The sequence below is a fragment of the Scatophagus argus genome, chromosome 22 (assembly GCF_020382885.2).
Source record: "Scatophagus argus isolate fScaArg1 chromosome 22, fScaArg1.pri, whole genome shotgun sequence".
NCBI lineage: Eukaryota > Metazoa > Chordata > Actinopteri > Scatophagidae > Scatophagus > Scatophagus argus.
In genome coordinates, this window is record NC_058514.1 from 14,064,887 (window position 1) to 14,090,296 (window position 25,410).

A 25,410-nucleotide genomic window follows, 5' to 3' on the forward strand; every position below is an offset into this window, starting at 1 on the left:
CAGACAAGCTTATTAGAACAACAGGAATCAGAACAAATAAGATTTAAGTGTTTGTGGCAGAAGGAAAAGAGAAATAACGTAACATCTTCATCCCCACTAACCTTGGTGGTATTTGGGCCGCTGCTGATGGTAACAACTATTCGCACACTCCGGCCCTCTTTGCGCAGATTGCCCTCATAGCTATCATCTAGCAGAATGTCTGAAAAGAAAACTTTCTATTAGGATGCACAGCCAGCTTTATTCTATCAGAGCTTTGAATCTTTCTAAACAAACTCTCAGTCTGCCTGCTGGCAAATTAAAGTCGGAAATGGACAAACAGACTCTAAAGTCAAAGATAGCTAATGAGTTTCTTTCATGTCATAATGACTTTTACATTTAATCAGTGTTTTCACACGGAATGTTTTCTGGTGAGTGCTCAGAATGATAATGTTGTGTGTTAGAAAACAAAATACAGGGAGAGAGAGATAAAGAATTATCAGAAGAAGATGGAAAATCTTTCAACAGGAGGTTGTTAATTTGTTGGCAGCTGACTGTTTAGTAAGTAGGATGATGGAGACTCTGTTAGCAAGAAAACACTGGGACAAAAAATTATTTCCAAAAATTAAAAATCTGGACATTTAGTTTGTTGAGTTTCAGAGTTACAACTGTTTGGATATTTATGAGTGAACATCAAAAAAATTCTCATATTTGATCAGCAGCATTCGTCATTTTCCCTTAAAACCACTGAAGTTCTTGAATTTTGGTGATGTATACAGTTAACATCTTGAACTATGGCTAATCATTGTTCTTTTTCTTAAGGAAACAATAGTATAGACTGATACAAAATAATCCCTCTTTTTGATTACTGGATGCGTGTGGCAGTGACTGCGTCTGCACAGACTCTGGACTGAATCTTCTCATTTTCTCATTATGTTGTTGCGTTCAGGGCCTTTGTGGGAGCGAAAGATTCTGGAGAAAGATAGCTGATAGCTGAGAATCAGTTCCTGAGAAACATATGTTGCTCTTAAATTACTAAATGCTCCAGTATGTTCACAAGCTAGACACTGAAATTGCTCTGTCTATCAAATGGTACCGGACAGGTTTAGTACTGCGGGCTTTTAGAGCTTTATCTCTGAAAATTGCTGCCTGTTTCTGCCAAAAACATTCCTATGAGGGCAGTGAATGTGAACAGTGTGGACTGGAAAAGATACTACAGCGCTCTGAAGCTGAGGGCAACTGCACAGTCAGGTGAAAATTCTCTGTGGCTTCGTCACTACGAGTGACACCTTTCACGCAGTGGTAGTCGTGTGATTCTATAAAAATAAATAACAGCTTTCATTTGAGGGACTATTACCAAAACAGAGAACAAATTAACAAACAATACATAAATGCAATTTGGTATTGCCGTTATGTGCGTTCCAATTTTTCTTTGACAACATCCACACAACTTCCTCTTCCTCTCTTCATTCTCTTCTTCTCAGACTCCATTTTGGAGAGGGAAGGGAGTACTTTGTATTCAGCTGGCGTCCTTTAGCGGAGGGCTCTGTGTTTGGGTGATAATGGCCCGTTGGCCCGCTCGTCTTCCCACGCGCCACTGCTCTCGACTCATCCCGCCAATTAACGAGGGCCCGAGTCCTTGGAGAGAGTTGTGCCTTCTGTGTTAATTACAGGACAAGTGAGAGGGACAGAACTCTTTGACTTCTCAAACGGAGCGGGCCTGGAGAGATTTCCACCATGTTCATGTATGAGTGTGCATGTGCACGTGTGTATGTGTGTGTGTGTGTATTTAACATGCTCCTGCTGCGTTATGAGCCCTCACAGTAGAGAGAGCAGCTATTTTGTCATGTCATGCGGCTCCTCTGGATCATTTCTCTCCACAAACACGATTCTCCCTCATTTATTGAGGCAAGTATGGAGAGAGCTAATCCAACTTGATGCCACAGAAAGAAAACCTTCCACCCTGAGAGTTGCTGCGGACCATAAAGTGCATCCTACGGCTCAAGTAGACAGAAGAACACGGCACTTAAAATGCCACAGTTTGAAGTTTATTCTTATTGACTGAGCACACCTGCAACAAGTACCAGCATGTCTATATTTCTTGACTTTCCTGTTGAATACTCAGTCCTGACTGGTAAAAGCATTTTTTAGTTTGGTCTATCAATTCACTCACTTCCTCCACTCCCACACATCCTGCTCTCACCTCTCAGAAGAAAAACTGCAGGCTGCTGACACTGATTTACACAAACACATGAGATGGGCGGGCTGCAGACACCACAGCCAACAGTGAACTGACCTGACATGATGGTGTCGGTGATGTTGAGGTTGTTGAGCGACAGCCCCAAAGACTGACGCGAGGAGGACGAGGACGTGCTGGAGGTCTCGGAAGGTGGCCGGGCCGTCTTGATGGGTGTGGCGGTTGGAGTGGCGTTACCGCTGGACTTGAGGCGATCGTTCTCCGCTTTGAGCGTCTCAATCTCATTCTGTTTAAGGACAAAAGAATGAAAATCAGACAAAATCAAATGGCAGGCAGTGGTTTTCCCGCGTTTTGGGATGCTTTGTTGGACGTTTGTTGTTATTCTGAATCAGTATTATTGGAATTAAGGGCTGTAAGCGGCTTTCTGATCTTCAAGGCTCCCTTTGTACTGAAAGGTAAGTCTCAGATAAGGAGCCTCACATGATCTGCACGTCTATAGGCTTCTACAGACAAGGCACTCCACATCTACAAAGATCCACTTAAATTGAGACATTTAGGGTGACGTTCTTTGAACATGCGCTTCTTTTAAGAATATGAAATGACACAGCACCTCTGAACATTACACTTTGAACTGATGGGTGGTGTCTCATTACAATACATCAATAAATACATCAAGAAATATATAAGTAAATCACTCTTTATCTTCTCTTATTCAGCTTCATCGGCAATTAAACAATTTAATTTCACCTTCTGGAATAGTGTTCACCTTGAGTTTAAAATGGAGACACTGACAAGTTGTTTACTGATGCCACTTTTGGAGGTGATTGCCCCAAAAGTGGTGCTTTGTGCTAGCTGGAAAGCTAGCTGTCAGGTCACAGTGTCTTTTTTGTCCTTTTCTGTGTTCTGCCATTTTCCTCAGAATATTTCTTGTCCTTTGCTGGTTTTGGTCAAGAAAAAGTTCAGCAGATAAACAGCAAGTGTATGTCATCACTGTCATTAAGTGTTCAATTTCATGTTTTGAAATAGAACTGTTGCTGGTTTTACAAGTGCTCCCTGTATTTACTGTATATTTTTAATTTCCAACGTGGTGGCTGGTGTAGTACCTTTAGGGAGAAAAAAGGCCAAATAAACTGGACAGACAGAGCAGTTTTTCTTGTTTGTAGCACGATCAAACATATTTCTTTGTCCATGAAATACCAGAATAAACATGACCAATGACAGAAAGAATAATTCATGTTTGGCAAACAGAACTAAAGCCAATTTCATTTTAATAGTTAGATTTGAGTTCTTGAACACCCTAATCTTCCAGCAAATGAGCAATTCTTCCTTCTCTTCCAGTACAACCAGCGTCAAACATAAATAAATGCCCACCACTTAGTCAGCACAAGCTTAACCTGCGTTTAGCCAGAGTGTGTGATCTCACCTGCATGCGGTTCATGGCCTCTCGGATCTGGTCCAGGTGGTGGGCCGAGCTAAGTGCCTCCAGCCGGATGTCTGTCAACTTGAGCTCCTTCTCCCTCAGCTCGTTCTTCAGCTGGAGGACGATTTCAGCCTCGGCTTCGGTGCATTCACACAGCCTGCAACCGGGATTACACACAGGGAGGAGGAGGGGGGTCACCTCAAGGGTTATACCAACACACAAACACACACACGTAATCTAGAGAGAGAAAAACACACATTTAAAGGAAACAAGAGAGCTGGAGATCAGAGGGAAGCTGCAATCAGTGGTGAAAACTGCACAGGCAGGTACAACATGGAGGTGAAAGGGAAACTGGGACATTTGGGACAGCGAATCCTTCCCATTTACAATTATCCGTCATTTCTTCAGCTGAGCAATCTGAGGACATGTTCCAGTTATGGTTCCTGCAATGCTCTGCTAGCACAATGAATCACTAAAAGTCGTAGCCTTACTGATGAATCACATCTTTAGTGAGGGATATACAGTAGGAGCTGTGGTAGCAGGCCATCATCACGATTCCGTTATTAGCACTGTAAACAGGCAAGAATCTAATATGCCAACTACAGTTAGATGCAATGCTATTTTACTCAGACAAAAACAAAATAATCTTGTGAAGTTCACCGTGTGAAATTCAGAAACTGACATAACCACATGCTCTGCCCCTGAGAAAAGGCTTCTTATAAAGGAAATTATCTCTCCAGCTGCCACACAGCACAGCAGATGTGTATGGTACATGCACGCTTGTTGCTGGTTGGAAAAATGGCAACATGTTGTGCCTTTGGCTGTGACATTGAGTCAATTTGTTCTGGCAGGAGCAAGAAACTCACTACTGCTTATCCTTTTCACCCTTTATTCAGCCTACTGCTACTTTTCATGAACTGGACACTGGACACGTTGGAGGTCCAGGTCCAGTTTGTGAATCAGAGAGATCATCACCTCCGACATGCCGAGGCGTTCATTTCATTAAGATGCAGAAGAAAGTCACACCAACACACCCCACTGCACACACACTCCCTGGGAGCACGCCACACAGCGCCTGTTACCGAGATCTGTGCTTGTAGACCATATGACCATTTTGCTTTTTCTTTGCCGTCCAAATGGGGGAGGACTTGCTATCGCAAACACACTTGCTACAGCAGGTGTGGAAATGTTAAAGAAAAGGATAAACAGACATGTCGGGAAAAGAGGTTAAAGAAAGTTGAGGTGAAGATTAACAGACATTTGTCAAACAAAACAAACAAGTGCAAAGAATTTAGAGGTAGAGAAGAAAAACTGTGAACTGTGTGTGTTTTTCAATTTGTATGCATGGATATGTGTATAAGAAGAGAGAGAAAAGTATATATGTTTTATGAGTGTGTGTGTGTGTGGAAACACTCACTCTGTGGTGGAGGGCGAAGAGCGCAGCGTTGAGATGCTGCCTTGCCTGTTGTCATGCTGCAGTTTGGGGGAGGACGGCAGCGAGTCGGTCATCTCCTCCATCTCGTCATGGGCCGACTGGGATTTAGTTTTCTTCTTGCTGAATGCCTGCTTGAAAGAGCTGCGTAACTGCAAGACAGATAACACAAATACACACAGGGCCAAAGGCGTCAATATCACCAGCCTCCAAAATCACAATATGTCAATTCCTAAGAATTAAGTTCTGGTGACATCACATCCTGCCAGATCAGGAAGTCACGCCGTGCTGTTTCCAAGCAAAGGTCACTGTCTGGTTTAGGTAAAGAGGGGGGCAAAAAGCAAGGCTGTAAGTAGAGATGGACATGAGAGAGAGAATATGGGACCAAGCTTTTTAATGACCCTATAAATCAGGACTGAACAGGCAAACAAATATGAACAAGGGAGGAGGAGAAGGAGGATGGAATAACAAGGGAGCAAGGGAGGGTTGCTGTATCCATGCCGATGTTTCCAGAAAAGGTAAAGAAGATGTTTCTCTGAGAGGGGAAGAAGGAGGAACAGATGAGGGAGCGAAGGAGGGGAGGATCGGGGGGTAACCACAGCACACATAGAAAAGACACTCTGGGAGCCACTGACCTGAGCCGGGATGGAATCAGCCACCTGAAGATGCAGAACACACCTAGTGTTAAGCCACACAAACACACACCCCTGCTCACCTGATGAGTGCTTCAAGCTAAATACTGCCCATGTGTCTCATACAGTTTCTGCTGTTGATAATGAAGGCTGCTGCTGTGATTATGCTCAGAGCATCTTAATCATGTTCTTTTCGTCTCTTATTTCTCTTCATCTGTAGCTCTTTCACAGTCAATCAAAGAGAATATGGGTTTCCATCACCAAAAGCTGCTTTTCCAATATGCACACTGGCATGACTGAGATTCACATTTTTATTAGTTGAGTGGAGGAGTCTAAAGGCTGAAGATGGAGTACAACACTGCTATCTAGCTTTTGGGTGGTGGTGGGGGGTGTTGAACAAAATTAACCACAGCCACAAATCTTTGCATATTAATTAAAAATAGATAAAGAGTTTTGGAGAGTTTTAAAGAATTGATATGGTATCACAAAAGAAAATATTGTAACACTCAAGTGTATGTATTTTTTCTAGGACTTATGTTTTTGATATGGTAGTTCAACAAATTTTAATTGCAAGGTCTACAGTGTGCACACAGTATGCAGCACCGAGATAGTATTAAGTAATAATAATGTAGTGCAAGATGTAACATGAAATCAACAGGACCCTAATCAAGCTAAACACAATATATATACATAATACACTCAGGTTCAATTAACTGACTTTAAACATTTTATATATAATACTGATAAGTGTATTCAGGAAAAGCCTCCAGCTACCTGGAATATAACAGGAAAATTCACCACAGAAAATTTTTACAATTCAAAAATTTACGACATTCAATGTTAAAGGCTGGGCTGTCAATGGAGAGTCCTCACAATTTTAGCAAGAAATGTGTACCATATATTTGGGTCTGCATGATGCTTACTGATGGGGTTATGAGTGAATGCAGAATAATAGCATCCTGCCTAAGGCTACTTCAGCAGGTCAGATGCTTGTGCGTGCAAAGTCCCAGCCTTACTCAAACGCCACCTATTCATTATTTCATCTTTCTGCTGCCCCTCTTTTAGCATGATCTGCTGCTTTTCTGCTCACTCTTCACTCACTTCTCAATAACCTTAGTTCAACTCTGTCTTCACCCATGTGCACACCGAGGCAGAATTTATGCAAATGAATAATTAATTGCTGCTTAAATAAGGGATTGATTTGTATTCATGAGCCTGACTTGAATTTTTTGGGATCTCACATGCTAGGGTGTCACTATAGGTGGTGAACTTTCGGGTTGTTAGACTGCATTTCATTTCAAGGGCAGACGTTTTGCATTGCAGCAGAGACTGACAACTGGCTCTGGGCTCTTTGGCTAAGAGGGAACTTCTAATATGTCATCCATCTGACTCAGGGGGCTGCAGCAAATCACAGCTCTCCAGCCAGGGACACTGAGCTGCTATTGCGGAGTGAAGCAAAGAACAGTGAAATCAGGGAGAAGGGCCAAGGGAGAGGAGAGAGATTTATAGTTGTGCATTGCATTTTTAGATAATTTGGCCTTTTTGCCTTGATTTGTGAGTATTTGTGGACATAGTCCTCAGTAGAAAGGCAAACAGGAAATGGGTGTGGCACAAAGCAAATGTACATGGCTCGACTGCAACCCCAAAGCAGGAACAAGTACATTTTGGACACTTGAGCAAACTGAGCCATCTCGGAACTCCAAAATGAGATGGTTAAAATGAACTTTTTCTCAGTACCTTGATGTTGAGGGAAATGTTGAGCGATTCACCCAGAACTTCTCTAAGGTCTGGGCAGTTGTTTCCCTGGTTTCAAGAGGAACTTCAGTATCCATGATTTTAGTGGCCACTTTGATTCTCTCCAACCTAATTATCATGCTGTTGTATATGAAATTCAAAGTGTGTCTCAAACAATAATTGCAGGGTGGTTGACTCCACTTCTTGACCCCCCTGTTAGCCCTCACTGCTGGATGGCATCACAGCCACTCAGCTGACACCATCTTAGCTCTGTAACCTAGCAACGGGAATACGATGCCATTAAGCAAGATGTGAATGGGATTTTAGGATTTTGCAGATGACCTCAACAAATCCCAATGTGCTCTACTTCCAACATCAAAAGTATCCAAACACAAAAAAACCCCCCAAAACACTGTCAAAGCAATAAAGTAAGCGACTGGTGTGAAACTGGACCAACCAATTATTCACAGGCTGAATCACTTACACAGGCACACAAACACCCACTTTAACGCCAATTTCACAAGAGCTGAGGGAAGGAAAAAGGCTGGAAATGGCAAAAAAATGTGCTGCCATTTGGAGTAGAAATGATCGCTCTACTTCTGATTTTAAGTTACCCTGAGCTGATGGTAAGGTCAAGCTATATGCAGGTATATTCAGAATAGTCAACCCATTCTACCTTCACATTTTAGGCATTTAGCTGATTTAGAAGGTCTTTCAGCGGGTACAAAAGTACAATAAGCTCTATTCCACAAAGCCACAAAAATGCCTTCATCTATGTAAAGGAGCCAGTTAATCTTTTAATGCAGGTATATAGAAGGTATTTGGACTAGCTTAACAGCCACTGAATAATTCATACGTTTTTATATTAGGAGTCTTCATCATTCAATGGTGAAAAAATTACATGTAAAAATATAAGCTTGTCTGCTGCAACTGAATGGAAAACTTTGCGATGAAGGTATCTGAGGTGCATCACCTAAAGGTACACTTCACTACACAAATAGCAGCATTTTTTGTGGGAGGGATCTTTTTTTGGGCAGAACAACAGTTCAACTCTCAGTTCATATCCGATAGTTGATTTTTTTTTTTTTTTGGTCCATTTTTGGATTCCACCTACCCAGCTCTTCTTCTTCTTCTTTTTGTCTTCGGCGTCCTTTCCCAGACTGCCCATGCTGGAGTGACTGGCCGCGCTGTTAATGCTGGACATACTCTCTGACGAGTGTTGCCGCCTAATTCGCAGATCTGGAAACGATGGACAAAATCTTCCTCAGTGCACGCCCACATTTCTGATCCCTATTTACAAATGTTTTGGCGGGTATAATTTTCTTTTTAAATTTCTTATCCTTAACATTTCAGTCCTGATTGATTTGGGGCCACCACCACTGTTTTGATGAAGTAACCCAAACATAACTGCAACCATGATCTGATTTCATGTTGCACATTGACTGAGTAGTGTTCCACATACATTTTTCATTAATGATCTCAGTGACAAATGTGCTGCATTTCCTTTGGTAACTTCAGAATAAAAGCCAGCCTGTGTTTTACCAGTACCATGTACAGCTGGGGGTTACATCCATGCAGACATGATTACTGAATGTAAACACTGATTGGCATTTGTTTTAAAATGTGGAGATAAAATGTTTGATTTCATGGATAATTTAGGAATTAAAATTTTAGTGGCCAGCTATGTTTGAGTCATCTTGGCTGGAATAAGCAGCTAAGAGGAGGTTGCTTGGTTCATAAAATTGATTACACATTTGATTCAGCACATTTCTATGACTAATCAGGCTTTCCAAAAGTGACTTGTGCAGCACAAAGGGTTCAAATATTACAGGTTCCATTCCCTCCTGGGGTCAATCAGGTTGTGTCCACTCTTAGGACATCAAAGCATTTCAGGCCTCCTCAGAATATCAGATGATTTAAGTTTGGTCCAACCTCCCCTGCTGGTTTCTTTATTACCTTTGTGTAGGTGGTCTGGGCCGTTGAGCGCCACCTGGATGGCTGTCTGGGCGTCAGTGTTCTGGGTCTTCAACGTTTCTATCGTCTCCCTCAACTCAGCCAACTCAGACTCCTGAGGATGGAGAGAGAAAGAGAGAGAGACAGACAGACAATTTTTAAATTGAGAATGACGAACCAAAAACTGTTCTCTTTGCCAACTGTTCTTCTCATGGCTTTCGCTGGAAGGGTATAAGAGACAAAAATGAAGGGAGGGTATTTTGAAGAAGGCGTTTCCCAGTGGATTTGCCCCCACCCAAGCACCACCTGCTTAGAGTAAAAAGCTCTACTCTGTTGAACCAACACAATCAGATAGAGGGAGTCTCCTATTCTGCCTTGCCAGAAAACCCACTGAGGGCTGCAGATAGGGTTTCTGCTTTAATTAAAAGTTGGGACGGCCTTGTTTAACAAAGACATCCCACCAGATCCCAGTCTGCTTTAATTTATAGAGGATTAAAAAGCTGCTGAGGCTCATCAGCACTGTGTGTGTGCATATGTGTGTGTGTGTGTGTGTGTGTGTGTGTAGAACAGAGGGAAGCATTCATAATTTGTGGTAGGGACTTATCTATGAACATATTGGTGCTGCTATGTGATCAGTGCTTCAGTGCCATTTGAGCTCTTGGATAAAATAAATTCTGAAGGATTTTTGGAAAACACATGGGTTTTAAATGGATTTTTGTTAGGTGAGGCTCATATGCTGAAGCCTTCACTGTACTAAAGTAGACACTTTTATCTGCCTGTAAAGCAAAATGATTTGTAGTTTAAGCAAGTCAACTTTGGTTAAGGTTAGAAGTAAAGTTAGAGAAATATTAATGCAACAACTGAAACTTAAATTTCAAAAGAAATCATGTAAAAATGGAAACTTCAGCAGCAAACCTTTCAGAAGAGGAATGGAACTTTAAGATAAAAATATCCATTAATCCGCCACTACAAATCTCCACATTGTTACTTTCTACTGTATTTCAGTGTCAAATCGTCGCCTGTTTCTAATCATTTCTCCTCCCTGTAATCCCTTCACCGTGGAGCTCGTGTGCAGCATGTTTCAAATTCAGGGCTAAGCTCTTGTACCTTTTGTTCAGCGGTCATGGTGAGGCTCTGCAGGCGGCAGGTCATGTTACTCAGGCTCTTCTCGAAGGCTGCCACCAGGTGAGCCTGCAGACACACAGAGACACAAACGCAGTCTTCAGCTTCAGTCGCTGTAACATTTGGCTTCCTCAGGCAAACTCGAAAAGCTAGATTTAAAATTGTAGAACATGCAAATGTAAAATACTGTTTTAGTCTCTTTAGAATTAAAACAAATTAGACAAACTCAATATCACATAACTAAGATATTGAGTTTGCATATATATAAATCAATATTCAAGTTGAATGTTTTTCTAAAAAAAGATTTTTCCTTCCTTTATAGTGAATTAATGACTTGGTCTGCTTGTTGGTGATGATAGCTTTGAAGTGAGTTCTCACTCAGAGACGACTGAGGGCCAAACGCTGTGTGCAGCCTTTTTAAACTTTAAGCTAAACACATGCAGCCCTTCACTCTGAGTCACTCTCAGATTTCACATCATCACATCAAGCATGTTCATTTGTTTTATATCACTTCAGTGTTGCATCTTTGCTTCTGCCATCATGCATTTGATCGCGTTCCAAAAATGTCTTACTGGACTAATACCACCAAGAAAACACAGGATATGTGTGTCTCTGTGGATATCAAAGAGACACATGGATCAAAAGGGGCTTCCCTCCTTGACTTCATCTGTCACCTGAAGACGCAGAGCCGACATGCTGAAGGACAGCAAATGTTTTGTGACGTCAAGCCATCTGCTCTGCTGAACCTGCATGTGTATCTGGATTTGTTTGTGCATGTGCTTTTTGAATACATGTTTATGTCAGGACGTCTGGTGAAGCCTTATGTTCATGGTTGTGTGTCCTTGTCTGTAAAATCTGTGCATGTGTGTGTCTCTGTGTGTGTGTCTACTGCCAGCTCATCCTCCCGTCCTTAGCTAGAAACCCTGAGACACCTGTCAGGCCTGGTGTGTCAGAGAGGTGGGCCGCTTGCCCAGAAAGACCAGACAATCTCTGCTTAACACAAACACACACGTGTATGCACACACACACGCATATTTCCATCATTATTCACTTTAGAAAACTTTGATCTAGTGATTTGTTAAATTCTGAAATCTACTTGCAAAACAGCTCTGTACAAATTCCTCATCTTTCTACTCTGTGAGGACTTTAGAACCTCATAAACCTAGAAACACACACACACACACACACACACACACACACACACACTAGCACCGTGTGCTGCCTCGTCCACTCTGTGTCCCTGGCTCGATCAGCAAAGGTCTTGACCTTTAGAAATGCCAACTGTTCCAACTCATCGCTCCAGCTCCACATCTCTTTCCAACTCCACCTGTGAGCTCCAACTCAACACCCCCCCTGTCCACCTGTCTGCCCCGTAGGAGGTGCCGATCAGACTCTAACGTGTCCCACGGCTGACCCATCTGTCCTGCTCCTGGGGCCCGGCCCAGGCAGCCACGCTTAGCCCCAGCATCCCGGTTTTTCTGACCAACATCCCGATCCTGGGGTCTGGGTTGGAGGTTGATGGTGGGCCAAGCCAGTGAACTGGATGAGGAAAAATTATCAGCATCCGTGCTGTCTGACTCCAATAATACAGCCGTGGACAACATCTCAGGTGGGCTGAACACGCAGTCACGACTACAGTGGGCTAAGCCAGCACCTACTGCTGGGCTACATTCTTTCAACACTACACCAAGACAGGGGAGGGGAAAAAAGGAGGAAGGGATGATAATGAAGAATACAGCCGAAATGAGGAAGGAGGAGGAGGAAAATAAGAGAAAGAAGAACAGGGAGGGCTGAGAAGTGTGATACAGTGACAGATGATTAGAAAGAAGGAGATTGAGAGGGGAGGAGAAAGTTCCTGTGTGAACTCTAACTAACCCAATTTAATGTCAGTCCAGGCAGGAAAGCGCATCCCCATTCACAGGCTGGCATTTGTTCTTCTTAATCCCTCCTACATGATGTTGGTTTTACTAATTCTGCTCCATGTTGATCAAATAAAACCAAAACAAACTCATAGCTAATCAAAATGATGTCTGTGGACTGTACTTAATCCACTGTGACAGCACAGCAGTAAATATGTTAAATAGTGGGAGTTATTTTCCATGAGAGCAAGCCAAGGGTATTGACAGATCCATAACACTTTACTAAAGATCTAAATTCAATTCAAAAAGATCCCTTAAAGCTTAAAATATATATTTGGCTTATCATGACTTTAGATTTTCATGGATAAACTCTAAGGATTGTGTTCTTCAGTCGGTTGAGAAAAATTTGAAGCTCTTTTTAAAATCATAAGACCGAATGTGCTCAAGTCACAGCCAAAATGAAACGACCTTTAAAGTATACACACCATAACACACACGCATTAAAGAATAAATGGCAAAGAAATTAGTGTTACATAATATCACATTAGGGAAGTAAGATGTCCTCAAAATACTGCCCTCTTCCTAAGAGGCTGACATTTTGAAAATATCATTTTTTCTCTCTCTGGTGACAAAGCGAGTCTTGCACATCACAGCCTCAATGTGTGTGTCAAAGACAGATCATTCTTAAGTGTGTGTGCTATCAAAGTATCTATTATATGCAAACATCTACCAGTGTGTAGGCTCTTGTACAAATGCATATATTTCTACATGTGTTCAGGCTGAAGTGATTAAGCGGTGTCACAGTGAGTGTCAAGTTTTCGACTGTGGGTGGAGCCCATGTGAGGACATTTCCAGTCACACTCCTCACTGGGAGGATAAGACGAGCTTATAGCACCAGCAACCCACCACGCTGTCATGAAGATACAGTGTGATGCAGCTCCAGTACAACACAGTCAGAGATGATCCCCCCTCAGCTATTACTTGAGCTAGCTTGTGGTAGCTGGCTGGCTTCAGTATGAATTCTTGTGGGGTGGGGTGACCAAATTACAAGTTGATGCAACCAGATGAAAAAGCAGGAAGCACCAGTACTACCAGTGGAACAGTTTGTCTGGAGCCCTGTTGGTTGGCTATCAGGATATGAATACGTTGTAACATCATAGCAGATATGATTGGATGTCTCACAACCACAAACACTGCGTCAGCCACTGCCAGTTATGTGCTAACAAGCTAAGAAACAACAAACAAAAGATGCTAACTATGTACCATTCTGATACATCTGGTAGTTGCAGATTTTGGTGAACTGAGTCTGGCTCAAACACCTGACATTATGATTGAATCTCTCCATATCTCCTCTAACACCTGCAGTCTTGGTGCACTTTTTCACCAGTTGACCTAGCTTGTGATTCATAGATCCAGAATTTCTTAACGAGGGAGGAAGATTAGATCAGTACTTTTCATTTTCAGTTTTTTTTTTTTTAAATAACTTTTTATATGGGAACACCACTTTAAACAAAATATTAGTCATAACAGAGTACCGTAATTTCCGGAATATAAGCCGCTGCATTTTTCACACGCTTTAAACCTTGCGGCTTAAACAGTGATGCGACTATTTATGGATTTTGCCTCAAGATGAAAGTCACATTGAGAGCGACAATGAAAGAGAGACTGACAACGTGGACACCTGCAGCTTATAGACAATTGCGGCCTATATATGTACAACTTTTTATTTTTTTTAAATTTAGTGGGTGCGGCTTATATTCAGGTGCGCTCAATAGTCCGGAAATTACAGTAGTTGTACATACTTCAAAACATGTCTGGATGAGACTTTTAAATAATCCCACTACACGACAAAATAGGTACACAAACTGAGCTAGGCCCCTTACTTCCAGTGAAGGGAATGTTAATGCTTCAGCACACCAAGACATTTTGGACAATGCTGTGCTTCCAACTTTGTGGCAATAGTTTGGAGAAGGTCCTTTTCTATTCCATCAAAACTGTGCCCATAGTGCAAAAAGCAATCCAACCATAAAGACATGGTTGGATGAGTTTGGTGTGGAAGAACTTGACTGGTCCACACAGAGCCCCTGAATTCAACCCCAACGAACACCTTTGGGATGAACTGGAACAGAGATTGCCAGCCAGGCCTTTTCATCCAACATCAGCGCTTTCCCAAAAGAGTGGAAGCTGTGTTAGCTGCAAAGCTGTCTATGTATTTAGAATGCAATGTCATTAAAGTCCCTGTTGGTGTAATGGTCAGGTGTCCCAATACCTTTGTCTATATGTATGTTCTACTAATAGTGGCTAATGTAGCCTCTAGCCTTAAGCAGAGATGAGGAACGGGCTACAGAGGTCTGTTGAGTTCACCTTCACACCAACACATTTTGTCATTTTCAAACTTGTTTTCCTCAGAGCCATCCAATGCTGACTCAAGTGACATCACTTGAGGACTCAGCTCCCTAAGACAATAAAACTTTTATGCAACTCCGTTGACATATGCAGTAGTATTCCCCAACACCTATAAACAGATTTTGATATGAAAAATCTTTTTTAAGACTAATGAATGGTGAATTATTTCACTGAAAATACAGAAAATGTGAAGCTTTATGTGAGACTCACAATCAAGAAATTTGACAACTAAAACAAACCTAAAGTTGTTTAACTGTCCTGACATCACTCTTACATGCTGAAGTCATTTCTTCATCTGCCATTCGTCAAGTTTTCCTGCAGTTTAGCCTTTAGTTTGAGCTCTGTATAACTTTGCGATCAAAGCGTCGGACCAAAGCAAAGACCCTGTCTGCCTTCACGCTTGATCAGGCACTTGGCATTGAGGGTGGGTGAGAGGGGGGTGCGTCCCACTCTGGAGTTTGTCTATCTATCTGCATCTGAGCACAATGTCAGCTCCATCGAGGGGTTGGAGGTCTCTGTATCTCACTCTGTTTCACCCACGCATGACACAACTGAGTCTAGATTCACTTATCCTCATCTCCCTGTTCGCTTTCGACGCCCGTCTACCTCTATTTGATTCTCCCTGCTTCGCTGAATTTGGGAGAGGCTCCTGTTCTGGCTGAGACCCCACCGGCTGAGACAAAAGAAATGAGACAATACTCTCTGTAGCGTGGATACACAGACACACGTTAGAAAACATCCCATCTCAGGAAAAAAAACACACCAACAAAATCAAACAAGCAAAGGCTTAAATACACGCATGGTGGCATCACACACAGAGAAAAGGATTTAGTGGGTGTCTCAAAGATTTATATTCCTTCCAGAGCTTCGAAAGGCAACATTTCTCATAAAAGCTCTCTGACAGCAGGTTATCATGCAAATGAGCCGGCTGTTTAGACGGCGTCTTTTGAAGTAAACAAACTCACATTAGCAGCCAGTTGAGACGTCAGGGTCGCCACCTTCTCCTGAGAGGCGTCCAGTTCCCGACGCAGCTTTCTGATTTGCTGGTTGGGGAAGAAAAGTACAGCGGTAAATGTATGTTTGACCCTATACAAGCAAAAAGACAATAAGACTGAATGCAATGCAAAGAGGCACAGTAACTGTGCAGTTAAATGGTAAAACTGTGTAAAAAGACACTGGGGTGAAGTGTGAACACAAAGTGTGGGGGATTACCGTGGAATTTTGGACTGTTTGGCCCTTGATTGAAAAGAGAAGAGTAAAAATTAACACTATGTTGCATGGCTCCATCAAACAGCTTGTACTGATGTGGCTGGAGGGAAAGTGGTTATCACAAGCCACAGCTTTGGTTTTCTCATGGTTAGAGTGTAAGGAGTGAAGCCAGAGATATAGGGAAGTGCTCTTGAACCTGGGTCAAACGGTATTTGCAAATACTTGATAGTGCCAGATGTGTCAGTTTAGCAAAGTGGATAACACGAGTACAACAAAGTATTGACAAAAAAAGACTGCGGATCTTTATTCTTAGAGATTTCTGGGGGGATTTTTGTTTATGTCTGTCTTGGGTATATTCCATATGGCAAAGAAATATATCCCTTGTTTCCCAGACATTTCATTGACAGTTTTCACATGTTAGGGGATTAGATTTAGATTTCCAGTCAGTCGAGAATTACATTCAAGTTATATAAATGAATTCTTTTGATTGTTGCCTCTCATCCTCCATGCCAACAACGCTTAGCCAAGTTACTGCTGTGCCAGCATATCAACACATGTCTCAAGCAAATGGTGACAAATTCAAGTCATGTGCAGGTCACCTGTCTCAGGATCTGAAAGTAGAAAACATCAAATATGAGTCACATTTGAAGGGAAAAGAACTGGAATAGGGTCACTGCACAGTTTAATGCCTGGGTATACGTTTGCACTGTATGAGCTGTCTCAAAGTGCTAAACTTCACCCATCTGGCAGGGTTCAAACAAACATTGCAGTGTATTTGCCTTTACTGTCTAATCCAAGCTAGAGCTTAAAGCAAAGACAGAGAACAGGGAAAAAGGAACAGAAATCAGAAAATCAAACCATAAATCTGGAAAATCAAAGAAGAATCAGTGATAAACTTAACAGGGTTGTTGTACATAGCCAAAGAGCAGAACATGCATTACATATGTATATTGTAATGAGTAGATTATATCAGCTGTGAAACACAGTAAGGTATGGTTATTTATGATCAAGATGAAATAAATGGATAGGACTTACTGATAATAAAAAGCAATGCAACATGGTGTAAAACTGCTTTGTTGTTGAACTTGGTATCATTTTGTCCACTGTCATTTTTCTTGTGTTTAAATACTTTTTGATTCAGAGTGATCATTAAAAATGGGCCAAATTTTGCTAGATAAATATCACTGTTTGTGCTTTGATTGACATACACAGATTCTCTCAGTATAGAGACAGGAAGACAGAAAGACAAACAAACACAAAGACATACATACACAGAAGCAGAAGAAACACACTTGTGCGACATGGACATGAATCCCAGAATAAAATCAGGAAACTGAAATTAAGTGAGAGCTACTTTTGAGGTACTCATGAGCAAAACACTCAAGCCCCCACTGTTTATATGAGCAGAAGGGAGGTGGCAAAGAGAAGCAGACATGCAGACAGATGGATTATTATCCATCCTTACCTCTGAATGTGCTTTCTCCTCCGTCTGTAAGGAAGAAGCAAATGCAATTTAAATGAAAAAAGATATCGGCTCTGAGTGTTAGTCAACCATCTTTCATAAATGAATTAGAATGTACAAGATGAGAAGTATTTCAGTGTCAGAAAAGATAAGTGATGAAATGGCCAAAGCACAGCCAGAGAGAATTTAAATAAATGAAATGTTAATTAAAATGTGATTAAAGTGACAGAAAATATTGCTGGCCTTGTGGTGGATAAAATCGGACAGAAAAGAAAATGGGAAATTGTTTGGAAAAAAATCGAAACAAACAGATGAAGCTGACCTGAGGGAAAACTTTGTAAACAAAACTATCTCCACCATTTATCCAGGCCTTTCCTTTGCAACTCGTGAGCGCAATTGGAAACATACGGAGGTGAGTGGTAATCGATCTTTCTCCCTCAAACTAATCTGCTGCCTCACTGAACGTGAAGACTGGAGCTCTGCCTGTGCTATTAGAACCTCAAGATTTGTCTAGAGTCTTATCTGCCAAAGTAATGTTTGAAGCACGCAAGGCTGGTAAGTTATTTTTTTGTACTGCAGAAGAGACAAAACAGAAATAAGACAACATAATCCTTTATTAGTCCCATAACTGGGAAATTGCAGCTGGAAAACATAAAGTGACTGTATTGTAATAATATTGGAAAAGTGTGTGAGCTGTACTGAGTTTAAAAACAATGAGTTGAGACATTGGGGAGAACAAGTCCTAGTAGCTTTAAATTGATTAACTGATGTTTTTGGACTGCTTGCAAGGTGCAGTTTAAGAAAAAGTGGTTAAAAAAACTCCACAGAGATGAATGGACCGTAATTCTCGGTGCATTTGTCACTAAGAGCAAAACCGTTCACAACACGTTAAAATAGCTTTACATGTGCAACACCTGACTGTAACTCTAGCACTGTCTGTGGAACTGCATAAGCAGGAGGAAAAGCTGACCGGCTACTTACCGCAGAGTACAGCGAAGACGTGCTGGAGACCAGAGACAACGAAGAGCCGTGAACTGTAAGCATGAATAGAGAATGAAGTTTAGAAAAATATCTGAATATAAAAAGTGCAGCAACGCTACAGATAAAATTAATATGCGACCACACAAAATTCTAAAATTTCTGTTTAATCTGAATGAGATGTAATGAAAGTCATTTTAACTGCTTTCTTATATATTCTCAGTTACCCAGCTGACCGGTCAGAGCTTGATAGCTATGGTAACTGACTTAGCTGATGCCAGCTGTGAACAGTTTGACAAAGACAGTAAAAAAAAGGGGACCTCTGTATGGATGTAACAGCCTCTTTCATCACCCACAAAAAGATCAGAAGAGAGCGAGCCATCAGCCAAATCACTCGCAGTATGAACACACAGTGAGAGCCCATTAAATCTTGTATTAAAGCACTCGGTGACTTATGGGACTTTGCTTTGGTGAATGTGGACCCAAAAATATTTCTAATGGCTTCTGAGTAGGGAGGTCATTTTTGGAGCACACTTCATTTAGTGTGTTTAAGAGCATGTCACGCAGTGTGTCCTACCTTCGTCAGTGCTGTCCCTGAAGGAGCCGGAGCGGCTTATGGCCCGTGGTCGTTCCTCCAGGGAGTTTGCGCTGCCACCCAGTGGGTGACCCTCTCCGTACAGGTCGAAAGAGTCCTGGGCAGGGATGCTGTTGGAGCGGCTCATGCTGCTGCTGCCTGGCGGCAGGTTATACTGGCTGATGTTAGTCGGGCTCACTGCACAGAGAAACCCCCCCCGCCACCAAGATCAATGTTATATTTTCCTCCAGTGAAGTTTTTGCATGTGTAAAATTCTTCAGTGATCACTCATTGTTAAATAATGTTATAAATATGCTGTGAATTTTTAATTCATTCATTTTTTTAATCACAGCAATATCCCTTTTAAGGAACAGAAAACATTAAAGTTAAGGTTTCCCTGGTTGGATCAAAGTGACCCAGACACTTTGATGAAACAAATTTTATTCTATATTGCAAAACAACTGATCTGTGAACATAGCTCATGTACAATCTGAAAAACGTCTGTGTGGGCTGCAGATCTGGATCATTAGGCTTTAGATGTCTTTGTAGGGTGGTTTTGGTGGTCTTTGATTCTTTCTCACTCAGCTGATTATTATTTATTTTTCCACTTTAGACCATTAGAAATAGTTGGTGTCATCTCTTACTGTGAAAATTACATCATATGTGCAAACTGGTTTTTCTCTGCCTATGGACATACTGTAACTCAATTATCTGTTTCAAATGTGCTACAATTAGAGTGTATAGTCGTACGCAGGTTGGAGTAGTGGTATTTTCCAGTGGTGGTGCAGGAAGCTCCAGGAGGCGACAGCGGGGACTGGCTGCCTGTGTCCTGAAGCCCCCCTGTTGAATGGGACCTTAACCACTCCTTCCCTTCCTCATGGGACGTCTGTCGAGAGGACGGAGGATACCTGAAACCCACAAAGACACAGTAAACCAAAAGGCAAATAAAGAAGACATATCTGAAAGTCCAAGTAGTGAAGTTCTGTGGTGACAAAATAGTTGCAGCACTACATAATAGTGAGCAAATGATTGAAAAAAAAAAAAAAAAACCAAAAATCATGCAGCCACACCACATAGATGTTCTCATGCATGCATCTATACACAGTCATCTATACACACACACACTGCTCTGGCTCAAAGCTGCCAAACACACTGACACTGCCGTTCATCTCTTCTCTCCCCAGCTTCAAAAAGGCTCAGCAGCAGAAGGCCCCTTATCGCAGACATGACAATCGGCCATATTTAATCCTCTGAGGATGATAATTGAGTTTGCACTCATCCCTTTTCAGCGCCGTCTTCCTTCCAACGCACCCATTACTACGCTTGTCACATCTGACCCTGCTCCAGTCCTGCACGTCTGTGCTTCACATTCTGTCCACCAGGGATTGGGTGTCTAAGAGTGAATTGAATGATGTGACACAGCAGCATTCGTTCCCCTCTGGAGTTGAAATGGAACCGACTGAAAAATCCAAGGGTCAGTGTTTGACTCAGTGTACTTAGTGCTTACACAATGACTATAAGCTGGACCAGCTTGCTTATTTACATCATTAAAGGGGGCAATTATTAGTTATATAAGAAATCTAAAGATCAGGCAAAAAAATGCTGCCTGGTTAAGATGGGAACAGATGGCCATAAAAATTTGTAGTCAGAAAAATTGCTAAGAAAAAATAGCCGTCTGTATTGAACATCACATCCAACAGACATAAAGTGTAGTATAAGATCAAATGCTTTTAGTCCCAAAAAGCACAGGCACCATATGCCACTGAAATGAAAGAATGGTTTTAAAACCAGCACGCCCCATCTGACCCCTCTGCAGAAGTACTGAATAATTGGCTGGAGTGGTCATTCCCTGCAGAGGTACTGTGATGAATCGGTTATGGTATTTCTGTCTCAGTCCCTTTAGTCCCTGCTAAAAGTATCCGTTCTACTTCTCCCCTTGGCCAACAGTGTAAATGTCATCAGGAGGTTTAGTCCATTACAGGGAGCTGAGGAAGAACTGCTCTGTCATGGCGTCTGTGTTTGCAGCATTTCTAACAGTGCATGAGATGAGAATGTGATGAGAAAGAGTAGCAAACATACAAACAGATGGACAAAAGCATTTCTGCCCGATCATCTCAGGCATCATTCATACTGCATCAGAATATTTTGTTTCACTTAAAGAGTTATAAACTAATCTGGACTTCATGATCTCTGGTACAAAGTCCTGAGGCATGAAGGAGTACCTCAAACAATCAGCTCTGTACCAGAGTATTTTGTAGAGGGATGGGAAGACACCTTGATTAAGTCAGAAACTTCTACTGGGTACATAAACTGCCCAAAATATGCTGGAAAAAATAAGAGCAGCGTATCCAAAGGTATTTTTCTATTTTGTCTTCTGCAAAAAAACATCATGTAATCCACAGCTTGACACAGCGTGATTTGTGTAGAAATCTGGTTCTGCAGTATGAATGTTGCACCACATAATCACATTTACAGGTCAGTGGTTCCCAGCCTTTTTTTCAGATGTTCACCCACAGCCATGCAAGATGAACTTTGCCTATTACTTAAAGACAACTAAACAAGACCTTGATACCTTTAAGATAACTGTTTCAACATTTTATCCATTACTTAAAGCTAATTTCTTTGTTTATCTGTGATGTTTATCTGTGATTTAGGCTCACTACTTTACTTGTTAACTATTTGTTTTGTGTTTATCTATTACTTTGGATAACTTGTATGTTGCAATAATTTATCCCTAAGATTTAGCTAATTATTTCACCTGTTTATCCATTACCTTTAGCTATTTTTGTTCATTCATTATCCACCTGTTTTCACTTTACCTTCATGCGAAGTTAGTAATAGCCAGGTGTTACACAGCTTCCTCTACATAAGGAATCTAAATTGTAAGTAAGGCTACCCCTCGAGGTACAGGTATCACTAGTTGGGAATCACTGCTATAGATGGTTTCACACCATGCTACACATACAACAACATGCAAAGCACATTTAATATCAAAATGTTCATGCAAATGTGTACATATGAGCTATGCTAGTGCATAACATGAGAACAGCTCAGACTGGGATCTGGCTGCAGATGTGTTGTACCTCAGTCCCTTTTTGGGAAGCGTGTTTCTGTCAAGAGGCATGCTGTTAAAACACAGAGGATGAGTGAATTAGATGAACACCAGAAAACATCTGTTTTTGTGATACACAAGAAAAAGACTTTTACGAATTTGACTTCTGACATACACGCATATGCAAAAACATACACAATGGAGAAAAGAAAGACATTACTAATGCATCACAGTACAACAGACAACAACCATAAAACACAGGCAACACTTAAATCAATTGTTTCATTTTTGAGACTTACAGCTAACCTAATAAAGGAAAATAAAATTGTGCCCTGTTTATTTGACATTCTGTGATGTACTGCATGCACATTGTTTGGACAAAACAATGGAAACACCCTGATTAAGTCTTCTCATGGGAATGAGGGTCTGAGATGATTGGAATATATTGTGGTACTTTTTCTGGCATGACTTTGGACCAAAAACTAATACAGGCCTAACTGTGTTAAATGCCTTTAATAATGATCCCAGAAACATGGTACCTGCAATAGACTGCCTGTGGAAAGGGCGGCAGGTCAGCTGAGTAGTATAAAGGTCAGGGTATTAGTCATTTTCTATGTGCTGTGGTGCAATAAATGAGGAAAAAGTCCTAGGACATTCAGTATGTCCTGATTTTACAAAAAATAATTTTCAAAACCACACCAGAAAAAGAAACTTAAATCCAACCAACTGTGTGCTGGATGAGTATTGTTTTCTCTTTATTTTTACTGAGGCTTCCTCTGCACTATATGTTTATATCTAAGGGTAGGGAGAAGTACCTTTTGTCTCTGTTCTCAAATGAAACAATGAATACGATTCAGTCAAATCGTATTCCCTGTTACTCACCCCTCAGACAGGGTGGACTTGACACTGCCGGTTCGCGTGACCTTGGGCCCGTGGTGGCCCAGCGGCAGATCAATGGACTCAGAGCTGGTGTGCAGACTGGTCATGCTTTGGCAGCTCAGTGTGTCCTTGCTACCAGCTGACGAGCTACAGGCAGGCCAAGGACGAGCGTTGGAGGGCAGGGAGAGGCCAGAGGCCGGGCTGGAGGCCGGGGAGTCAGTGCACAGGTCTGGGGTTTTACCGTACAGTGGGCTGCTGCCACCACTCAGGCCGCCGGCGCTGCCCAGGCTCCCAGTGCCAGAGGAGGGCGAGTCCAGACTGGCCTGCCTCGCCAGCGTGCCGTGGGGGCTGCCCAGTACTGAGGGGCACTTGCCAGAGTCGGGCGTGCCCGGAGAGCTGGCCTTGCTGCTGGCTTTGGTGCCAAACAATCTGGGGGGTAAAGAGGTTGGTGCAGTCATTTAGAAATGCTCAAAGGGCTAGTGATGAGCATCTGCAAGATCCATACTGGAAAATTAAAGATTTTGGAATACTTTGGGGTTGAGAAAGTGGATTACATTGAGATTATATAATTTTATTACTGCATTGGTCACACGCATCAAGACACTCGAGGATCAGTGCGGTAGGGTAGAAAACAATTACTAAAACATGCCCCCATCTTTATTGCAACACTAACTTTAAACTACAGATAAAAGACAGATTACACTTCTCAACACATTTATCCCTTGCAGCAAACTCAGCTCTGAACTCTCTGTAATATGCATCGACACATCCACTTTCACAGCTTTGTCCGTTTCATCCCTGTGACTTTAAATAACCTAATCTGTCAGGCCACTTGACTCTGTTTGCCTCCCACATATGCTCAGACAGTCTGCTACTCATATTGCACCTGTCCCAGTCTGTCATCGCAATCACATGAAATATATAGGTGACACTCTTGAGGGAAAATAAAAGCTTGAAGACATGCAGATGAAACGGATTGGCTTGACAGATCGGATGGGACGGGTGTTTGGACACGCCTGCCGAACGCATGCTTCTAATGAGTCAGGGATTGGTGTACCGAGAAACTCCTGTCTCCTGTCAGTTCTTATCAAAACTGCTAAGCTGGATTTGCCTGACCTGAAAGAAAAGCCATCAGACCTTCATCTTCAGGGTAAAGATATGTTTCATCTGCAGTGGCTTATCACCTACACCAGGGAGCAATCTACGTAATGGCACCCCTTGGCTGTGCAGCCAAGTAAACGCACTCAATCAATTTTTATGTGGAGGCGCTGAAATATGATTTATTTAGTGTCTTATATTCATTTTGCGCATCCAAACATATCTAAAATTGATAGAGATGACACAGTATTTTTTAGCTATGGCATGATTTCACTGCTACAGATGACATCTTCAATAAATATTCCTATCTATTACAGGAGTCTGGGGAACAGCCTGCATCAGGAAAACAAGATCACTGAGAAGCACAAACATCAGTTCATCGTAATGAATAAAAACACCCTTAAATTCTGAAATAAAGACCTAAACTTTTACTGCACCTAAAGGCATGCTTGCTGTACTGATGTAAAAAAACATGCCTAATTCTAATTTTAAAGGGATTGGAAAATTATGTGATGAAATGTTTGATTCATGTAGAAACACGCATGGTGAACGACAAAGACAGAACTGCAGCTGGAGGCATGTTTTGTGTGTCTGACCTGCGGAACGTAGGAGAAGCAATGTCGGGGTACTTGGAGCCCGGCTGCCTGAGGCCTGATTGACCAGTCGAAGTGGAGGTGGGGCTGGACTTGGGGGAGGTGGATAGTCCTGCTGCTGCATCCTGGTCTGACACCGCCACTTTCTCCTTATCTGTCTGGTTAATGGTGATGGGACTGGAGCGGTCTGAGCCCATTTTCCCGTCCCTGCGTTTGGCACCTGTTTGTGTCGCTGGCCCTGCAGCTGACTTTCCGCTGACGTTTGAGTCGATGCTGCTGGAGCTGGAGCGATGTCCGCTGCGCCCTGCTGCCACCCCGCTGGAGGATTTGGCCGGTCTGGGAAGAGAGCGGTACTGCAGGGTCACTTTGGAGCCACTGCAGCTGAGTAGAATGCCATCATCTTGGGGCTGTGAGCCATCCAGGCTGGTCTTGCGCACACTGCCGATGCCTGTGCCTTTTCCAAGGGCAGCTGAGGATTTGGGCGCCTTGCCTAGCGTGGCTGAACCGCTGGTGAGCGTTGCACCACTGGAGGTGATTAGGGCACCAGTGGGACCCGGGATCTTCTTGTATCCAAAAGAACTAGTGGTTGGTGGGCGTGCAATGCCAGAGGGAGGTTTCTTACCTTCGTCTCCACTACTCTTCCCAGCATCTGAGGGTGAGCGCTGGATACTTGCTGAACTTTTAGAAGGTGCCTTGCCCTTCTCCGACGCCTTAGCATCATCAGTTTTGCCTGTCAATTTGCAGGAACACTTATTACCACAGATACAAAAACAGTACCCTCCACAGATTCTTAAGCAGCGTTTGTTTCTAGCACTTGTGGAGCCACAGAGCAGG

At 42.3% G+C, this 25,410-nt stretch overlaps 1 protein-coding gene across 11 annotated transcripts in view; it reads right to left on the minus strand.

The window, feature by feature from the left end:
• The window catches only part of nav3 (neuron navigator 3), a 372,135-nt gene that overhangs the window by 9,475 nt on the left and 337,250 nt on the right, over positions 1-25,410 (minus strand). For 6 of the 11 annotated variants that reach the window (XM_046378519.1, XM_046378520.1, XM_046378521.1 and 3 more), the window contains 17 exons: positions 24,580-25,306; positions 22,889-23,314; positions 22,038-22,079; positions 19,705-19,862; positions 18,958-19,152; positions 18,384-18,436; positions 17,406-17,429; positions 15,944-15,967; positions 15,697-15,774; positions 10,452-10,535; positions 9,348-9,459; positions 8,506-8,630; positions 5,661-5,684; positions 5,011-5,177; positions 3,597-3,750; positions 2,273-2,459; positions 102-199 (listed from right to left, as the gene is read on the minus strand). In XM_046378519.1, coding sequence (XP_046234475.1) covers positions 102-199; positions 2,273-2,459; positions 3,597-3,750; positions 5,011-5,177; positions 5,661-5,684; positions 8,506-8,630; positions 9,348-9,459; positions 10,452-10,535; positions 15,697-15,774; positions 15,944-15,967; positions 17,406-17,429; positions 18,384-18,436; positions 18,958-19,152; positions 19,705-19,862; positions 22,038-22,079; positions 22,889-23,314; positions 24,580-25,306 — 2,678 coding nt within the window. The remainder of the gene's footprint in view (positions 1-101; positions 200-2,272; positions 2,460-3,596; positions 3,751-5,010; positions 5,178-5,660; positions 5,685-8,505; positions 8,631-9,347; positions 9,460-10,451; positions 10,536-15,696; positions 15,775-15,943; positions 15,968-17,405; positions 17,430-18,383; positions 18,437-18,957; positions 19,153-19,704; positions 19,863-22,037; positions 22,080-22,888; positions 23,315-24,579; positions 25,307-25,410) is intronic. The other 5 variants (XM_046378522.1, XM_046378514.1, XM_046378513.1 and 2 more) reach the window with 5 other exon arrangements.